Consider the following 8,175-nt stretch of genomic DNA (forward strand, 5'->3'; position numbering starts at 1 on the left):
CCTGAGTGACCAACTGCAGGGTGCGCATCGGTGCACTGCCGACTGCAGTTTGAATAATCCGTATATAACGCACACTGTACCAGAATAGAATGTCAGCCTCCTCTGCCAACTTTACCAGAATAGAATTTCAGCCTCCTCTGCCAAAGTTCTGTATCCTCTGAAACACATTAGTAGGACGTATTTGAACAGAGACGAACAAAATAAAATCATTCGCAGGTAATTCAGCCAGCGACCATGGGCTATTGCCTTGGCAGTGCGGCGTGGCATGGCATGGCCCCAGGAATGTTGCAAGCTCGATGATGTCATCAGTATCGGCGTTCTCGGTCACGTGCACAACCTACAAGTTGTCAACAAACCCGATCCAACTCGATCGGGCAATATTTAACGTTTGTATGTCACTACAGGAGCACAAATTTGGCTTATTTCTTCACTGAACAACATTTCACGATGGATGTAAGGGAATAACATGTAATTTCGAACATAAAAAAGGTTAACAGTTAGAAATACTGGGGCTTAAGCTTGTTCACATTTTCTAACCAGACAGAAATACATTTTGTACAGCTTGTACCTGTTGTCACTGTTTTTATTCATAGCTGTCAGAACTCGTACTCGTAATAGTTAAGAAAACAGAAACGGACGTAAAGCTTCCAAGCAAAAAGCTTAACCCTTTCTTTATCTTTTATTTATTACTTCAAGAATAATGCAGAGACAACACTAAGCAAACATGTTATTTCTGTGTATTTGCTGAACTTTCGAATTCAAAGCTCCGATGTATTGTATCCAGTGGATATAGTAATTTTTCTTTCTCGTAATATCATTAGTATCGGTCAAACACCTGTACCAAATTCTCGGAGTCATACTTTCTTCAATCAAAGTGTCCGGGAATGATGTTAATGTGACCTTGGAATCGGTCAAAGCATTAACAATTAAATTGCAAGACATAATTCACTGGAAATTTGTTTTATAGCCTAGGCTATGAAAGAATCATGTTTACAATAATCCAGACCGCGATGTATTATGGGTTTATAAATCCTACATTCCAGTTAGGCTAATGAAATATGATATGAGTATTTGTAAACAACAATGTTGTCAGTTGAGGAATGTAAATAACAAGACATCAAACTGATCTAAGTGAGGAGAACTAAAAATTGATGAGAGCACTTGGTGTCGGACATATCCTTACAAATTATGGGTATACAAGAGTATGACATAACGAAATTGACAAAACAGATTCAAATTTCAGCAATGAATGAGCCAGAGTACCGTTAATTACTTTCTCGCAGATTGTAATTTCAAGATAGAAATGTAGGTTGTTTAATGAGAATTATAAAAAAAATTGGATAAGAATTTTTAGAAGTTTCTTTGAAAAAATGTTTTTAATATTGTATCATGCCATTAAACTTTGTAGCAAAAAAATGATTAGATGTGTCCATATTCGTAATAAGATCATCCTAGATCACAATCTGTTCAAGCAGATATATCCCTCTAGATATTCCCGCATTTTTGTCCATAACGACCACAGATAATTTGGTGAAGACGTCAACACTGATCATTTGCCCTGCCTTTGATGTTAGATTTTTTTTAAATATTTAGAACAAAGTGCTACATCCTTTCATTTAGTGGCCATTGTTCAGATGTTATGTTGACGTACATATTACTATCAAAGTTTTCCATTGTCATGTATTCCTGAAAATCAAACAAATAGCAACATAGTGAATGACCTGAAAAAGAACATTGACAGAACATGAAGGCGAAAGGAAAATATGCCATACTGCTATTGCACAGTCAATCGGTTAATATTGAAGGATATCTATTATTATTCAGTCACTTGATCAAGTTTTATTTTTTCCACTGATTGCAACTTCGATGGAAAGATGGAAGGTGACAATTGGTGGTGTTAAAGAAGTATCAGTTGTCTTTCTGAATCAATGAAACTGTTCAATATTGCAATAAAAGGTAAGGTGAAAATAAAACAGCATATACACTATTTTCCCATACCTCTGTGGTATCCTTTGACATCTTGCCAACCACAACACTTAAGTCTGAAAAAGATGGCCTCGATTCTGAATGCTCATCCCAACATCTTGACATGATCCCATAACTGTCAACGAAAAATTATAAGCACTCATCTATTTGGTTTTTCTAATGCCTGTCGAAATGTTATATGTTATACTGTTGTATGGTGCATTTGCCATAGACGAAAGCACACACAGATATAGACGAACATAGACACAAAAACACATCAAGTATATTAGCGATCGTCAGCCGGGCGGCATTTACTTAACGTCAAACCAACACATGTTCAAGCTGGGTCGGGAGTTCGATACGTAAAGTTTGTTTTCAGGCAACATTCAGAGACAAGAGTACTTAAATAATTATGTGCTGGTCTCATGAGAAAATCTGTACATTAATTACACAGCGTAATTTAGTTGTATTGTAAACCAGGCCTATGTAATAATTTTAGCCATTATTTGAAAATGTAACTCTGGCTTAATCGTTAACCCCTTAAACGCCTTTCGGGTTTGCCAATATAAAGGCTTACTACCAAAGCAAATGCTGTCCAAGATGAGAAGCGGTGTATTGGCCTGACTGTAAATATGATGAACACGCTAACGAAACCATGACTGTCACACAAACCAGAAGGGCAAACGTTTTCTGAAACATGCGAGATGGTACGCATACCATTATGTAAAGTAGGACACCGACGGCGAACATCCCTTCTTAGGAGACCACCATAAACTCACAACCAATATTCGATGAAATGAAACAGTTAGAGGAAGGCATGCTATGCATATACAGATAGACAAATCATACATTTGCGAGAAGCGTAAAACAGTTGGTAAAAACACGGTTCAGAAAATGTAAAAAGCGTTATTGCCTCAGTTTTTACAACACGTAACGATGGGGAATGACGACGAAGTTGTATCAGTTGGTAGTGACGATTAGTAAGATTGGATTGCCCTCTACAGAGATGACTGTTTAAGTGTCCTACGAACATCCCTTATCAAAACGCATACACAATAAAAATTTCACCTTCCTTATAACTGTAGGTTTTTTTAAATGCACGTTCTCACATGAAAGAAACGTAATGATGATATTATACTTGTTCATATGACATCAAACGATCATTCGAGTGACACATACACTGCAGATACCGATACATTTAATAACAACGACATATCGACCAAACCTAGCGTATAACACCTTTGATACACGTGCATGTTTGGTGATGACGGTTTTCTCAGCCGAAATAGCGGCAAAATAGATAGAAGTCGACGAAACGTATACATTTGTGTTTGTTTGCTTTCGGTAAAATAGTGTATGCACTAATGAATCAAAGACAAGGAATTTACCTTTCTAAGCTCACAATTCTCTAGTATTCATCAATCTCAGAACCCCGTGAAACATATTTTTCAGAAAGCCCAGATAAAGAGGAACCATAGTGCTACCATTATTACCATAACTATCACGTGAAAGGTGATTTGCATAACCTTTCAACAATCGGTGTTCCCTAAGCATGTTTTGTTCCAATGCTTTGAGATATGAGGCTGAAATTTGTATGAGTGCAAGCTGTCCTAAAGATTTTTCAAAGCCTGTCTCAGAATTATTATAAACCTTCTTTAGCAATTTTTATGCCCAAACGTCCAGAGCGGTGAAATAAACCTAGTTGACTTCTTCAAAATTGTGATCCGTAAAGCTAAGCAAGATATGAAAATCTGAGACACACTTTGGGAGAGCGTTGTAACAACTCCATTCCAGCAAGTTTGTGTATGATATTTTGAAGTATTGACACAAAACATAAGGAAAACCGATTTGAAAAGTTATACAAATTACCTGCCACGTTATAGTTATGTAAAAATAATACCACTGGGTTACCAAATGTTTTCCTATATCTAGGCTTTTCGAAAATGTATAATTTACGTGAGTTCTGAGCCTATTAACCACCAGAGAAATGTTAGATTAAAAGGTCAATTTCTTGTCTTAGAACCTAAAACACAATCACTAAAAATGAAATTAAATTTTGACTATTTCTCATGCTGATTTATGAAACATCCGATGCAAACTTTAGCTACGCTGCATGTACTTATTGTCACACTGGAAATACGGCACACATCAATCTACACTATTTAAACAATAGTGTAATGTCCAAAAGATATGTATGATGATACATCCACTTACTACTTCTCACTGCAATGATCTGGTCTTGGTAATCTGTAACCGGTTGGTAATTTTCTAATTAGTTCTGAAGATGACATATTAGCATATGGTGTAGATCCTAAATAAAAGTAAGTAAAAGACTGTTTTTTGTTGGCAACGAAGTAAGCTTTCCTACATAAAAACGATATTGACTACTAAACACAAGATTATTAATTTATAACATTTACCAATATAAGATTTTGATGACACTTGTAAAATTATGAAGAGGCTTTTGTGGTACACAAGATAAAGAATGAACTCACCAAGTGTGACAATTTCCCATAAAACTATTCCATATGACCAAACATCGCTTTTTATTGTATATAGTGAATCGACGACAGATTCTAACGCCATCCATCGTATTGGTAAGCGTCCCTAAAACATGCATTGAATATTAACATTATCATATGAACAATATCGATGTACATTTTATAATTCGATATATAGTTAGTATTCAATAAACATTTCATAGTAACTCGGATATATTTCAAATAAAGTAACAACTACCTCAAGTTTGCTGTGGTAAACAGAAGCTGTACTGACGTCTCTGGCAAATCCAAAGTCTGATATTTTACAACATCGTTTCTCCCCTAACAAGATATTTCTTGCAGCAAGATCTCTGTGGATGAACTGAATGTAAAATACATTACAAAGAAAGAAAGCATCGGAATGTTTCTATGCAGACAAAGAGAGAAAACATTGTCTGACACCGAAACTATACATGATTACTTATAGAAATCCAAAGTCTTCGAAAAAATCAATATTGACTTGATTTTCATATGCCGATTAAGGATCAACATTAGCTGTTATGGACACGGTATATGTCTAATCAAATAGGAACCAAACGAGATTACAGTGAATGTCAATAAGAATTTCTACCACTCCCATTAATTAAACATATTCCGGATACAGTTTGGAAGCGCATGCACTGTGATGAAGTACCGTTAACAAAACATGCAGTGATGTTTACTGTCACGGTACTGAAGGCCAGCGGAATAAAGACAGCTTGAAATACACGCGCGTTGACAGGGAGGCATTGGAGACAAGAAAAAAGCGTAAAATTACATGGTTAAACCAAACATTTAGCAGACGTGTGAAAAGCAACCATAAGAATAATTTCTCCCCGTCAACTTGGAAATAACCATGAAAGATTCTAAATTCTCTACAAATGTATAAACATAAATACAGTAAAAATACTGTGTAAAAATACTGTGGTTTAAATAGGGTTCGAACTCATAACGCACGGTACCCAGTCATTTAGCGGAGAAGCCACAGAAAACCGCTCGGCCAAATTCAAACTCATAAAAGATAATACTATCTAGTCAACAACAAACAAGTCAATCTGCACAATGAAAACAAAGTTATTGACGAATACTATAGATGCCGTATGAAGCTCAATAAAATGCTCAGCAGCATTGACAGTACTATCAAGTCAAACAACAAACACGTTATCCAGTACGATGAAAACAAACTTATTGGACGAATACTATAGATGCAGTATGAAGCTCAATTATCCTCTCAAAGAAGCTTGCCAGTTTAAATGCATAATCTTTAAAGTTACTGCCAATGATGCGAAATAGTACATAGGCATATATGACAAAATATTTAAACACGTAATGTAAATAATGACCGATTTTACAAAGAAAGGCATATGCTAACAGCACGGAATTATCAAATTATGTCTGGCACCTGACATCTAAGTGTAAACCACTCCAGATATATCGTTAATCCTATCAAAAGCAAGCAGTTTGTCTAGTGGAGAAGCTATTCTTTGCAGAAGAGGCCAAACTTTTGCGCGAGCGTACTGAATTTTTTCAAATTTTGAAGGAAAAGAATATTTACATGTCCGATATTCATCCAGCGAATCACAACAAATGGTCTATTTCAACTTCAAACATATGTGTAAACCTGAAGCAAGTTTCACTAAAAGGGCCCTAGGGACGTCGACAGTTTGTCAACCAATAATGCCATCCGACGAGGACAGGTAACGTAGAAATATTTTATTGATTAAACTTCAACATAGAAGTTAAATAAGTGTAACTGAGTGTATATTACCTTTTTTGAAGCAATGAAACTCATTCCTTTTGCGATTTGCCATCCAAAATGTATGAGATCCAAAGATGTTAGATAACGACTGTTCTGATGTAGATTTTGATAAATTTCCGTTGATCTATTAGCAAGTAGGAAATTCTTCAGGTTGCCATATGGAGCCAATTCAAGAATTATACAAACTGGATCTATGAAAAACATTGTCAATAGAATACGGAAGTATATTGTCAATCCTTATGTTAGTTTATGAAACGTTGCGTCGCAAAGTATCTATCCCGACACACAATAGCATCACCCGTTCTACGTCTAGTGCGGGTTTGCTAAATGTTTAAAGCTATTCAAAGACATTCTAACAAGAGCTATTGTAAATAAACTAGATTGCATACCAGACTTCGTACAGCAACCCAGGAGCCTGACAATATTCGGATGATATGATTGTAGAGACTTCATGGTTTCTGCTTCGAGAAGAAAGTTTTTACGGTCAACAGATGATGCGTCCTCTGCAGAAATAGATCAATGTGCGAACGAAAGAAAAAAATGAGTCGTTGCCACTGTTATGTGCGCAGTTATTCATACAGTAATTCAAATTACATGATGCTCATTTCCCGAGGGAAAAAAATAAACTAATGTCACGTACCTCTGAGACATTTAACTGCAACATCCTTTTGCTCCGATTTGCTTTCATTACAAGAAAGAACAGCCTTCTGCACCAAACCAAATTCCCCTCGCCCTAAGACTATGCCATTATAGAATTGCAGTGACCGATAGTCCAATTTGCATGGATCTATGGTTGACATATTAAGCACATTTAAATGTTCTTCGAGCGGCATTTCTTCTGCGCATGTCTGAGACCGATCCCTATACTCCAGTTCCTAAACATCGATAATTGACAAGGTAGGTAACGTTTTAGCTTTGGCAATATCACAATATTCGTGATAAACACTGATGAACGTCTTTAAATTATCATTTGATGGCATAAGTTCATATTTTGTTTGTGCTCAATGTCATTCTTACAAATGCAAGAAATGCAAGAAACATAATGAAAACCATTTGAAACACTATTTAACTCAATTATCATAATTTCAGCTTCTACGAGGGATTGTTTGAAATGTGCTGACATCTCTCTGGCTTTTAATAATTACCATGCAGTAAAAGTACATACGAAAAAGTGTTGGGTGCGACATACCTGCTAATTGTGACAGGTTGTTAATTTTGTTAATATATAATAAGTTTACATGAAACTTCTAGACGCCACTGCTTCGCTTATCATTGCTTAATGAATAAGTTAGGCGAGTTTCAAAAGCTTTATGTTAAGTCAGTCCATTTAGATACTCTTCATTTTTAAACTCCGATAGGTATGCAAATGAGCAATTTCACTGTCATGTTAGAAATCAGACACATATTTCTATGATCAAAGTCTAAGACAGAATATATACCATCTGAGCTGCTTAGCCTATTGGGTTCGAAAGTAGTAATTATGCAGATTTGCATTGGCTTGGCGAGTAAACCACACCATATCTCTTTTATCAAATGCAAGGACCAGATTTAGTTTCCATTTAGTTTCCAGCTTTTACTTGAGATATCACAGCACCAGTACAACCAGCAGAGAGACAGTGGTATCACAAACATTTTTGTGTGAACACGTTTGCTTATTAAAAGCAGATTATATAAATCTTAACGTGACATGATGCAAAATATTGATATGAAATGTACACATGTCACATACAAAACTTGGTTTGCTAAAGCAATTGGTCAACCAACGCCTCTGAGATAGGTTGGCTGTAGTTGTTTTCTCCCTTACCTTGCATGCCTCAAATCTTTTCCAAACATATTTATTGTATTAATACATCCTATTGCTATAACCAATACCCCGACAATTATAGCTGATATAATGTACGGCGTGTAATCAGCCGTCTTGTCACGGATAGT

At 35.9% G+C, this 8,175-nt stretch overlaps 1 protein-coding gene across 1 annotated transcript; it reads right to left on the reverse strand.

Annotated features, from left to right (window-relative positions):
* Window positions 1-1,110: 1,110 nt before the first annotated feature.
* Window positions 1,111-7,012, reverse strand: LOC139147612 (tyrosine kinase receptor Cad96Ca-like). The gene is made up of 8 exons (XM_070718766.1): window positions 6,884-7,012; window positions 6,633-6,746; window positions 6,253-6,434; window positions 4,705-4,827; window positions 4,461-4,572; window positions 4,180-4,276; window positions 1,999-2,101; window positions 1,111-1,686 (listed from the first exon to the last, which is right to left on the reverse strand). The coding sequence occupies exons 2-8, from the start codon at window positions 6,694-6,696 to the stop codon at window positions 1,603-1,605; spliced, it is 765 nt and encodes a 254-aa protein (XP_070574867.1). The 5' UTR covers window positions 6,697-6,746; window positions 6,884-7,012; the 3' UTR covers window positions 1,111-1,602.
* Between the last annotated feature and the right edge of the window lie 1,163 nt (window positions 7,013-8,175).

Source organism: Ptychodera flava, chromosome 2, assembly GCF_041260155.1.
Source record: "Ptychodera flava strain L36383 chromosome 2, AS_Pfla_20210202, whole genome shotgun sequence".
NCBI classification, from domain to species: Eukaryota; Metazoa; Hemichordata; class Enteropneusta; family Ptychoderidae; genus Ptychodera; species Ptychodera flava.

Excerpts from the sequence above, each read along its gene's own strand:
- LOC139147612 (XM_070718766.1), bottom strand. The coding sequence starts at position 6,696 with ATGAAGTCTCTACAATCATATCATCCGAATATTGTCAGGCTCCTGGGT. Across the intron at positions 4,277-4,460 it reads ATGGGAAATTGTCACACTTG|GATCTACACCATATGCTAAT; the intron begins GTGAGTTCATTC and ends ACTTTTATTTAG. Across the intron at positions 1,687-1,998 it reads TGTCAAAGGATACCACAGAG|GAATACATGACAATGGAAAA; the intron begins GTATGGGAAAAT and ends TTTGATTTTCAG.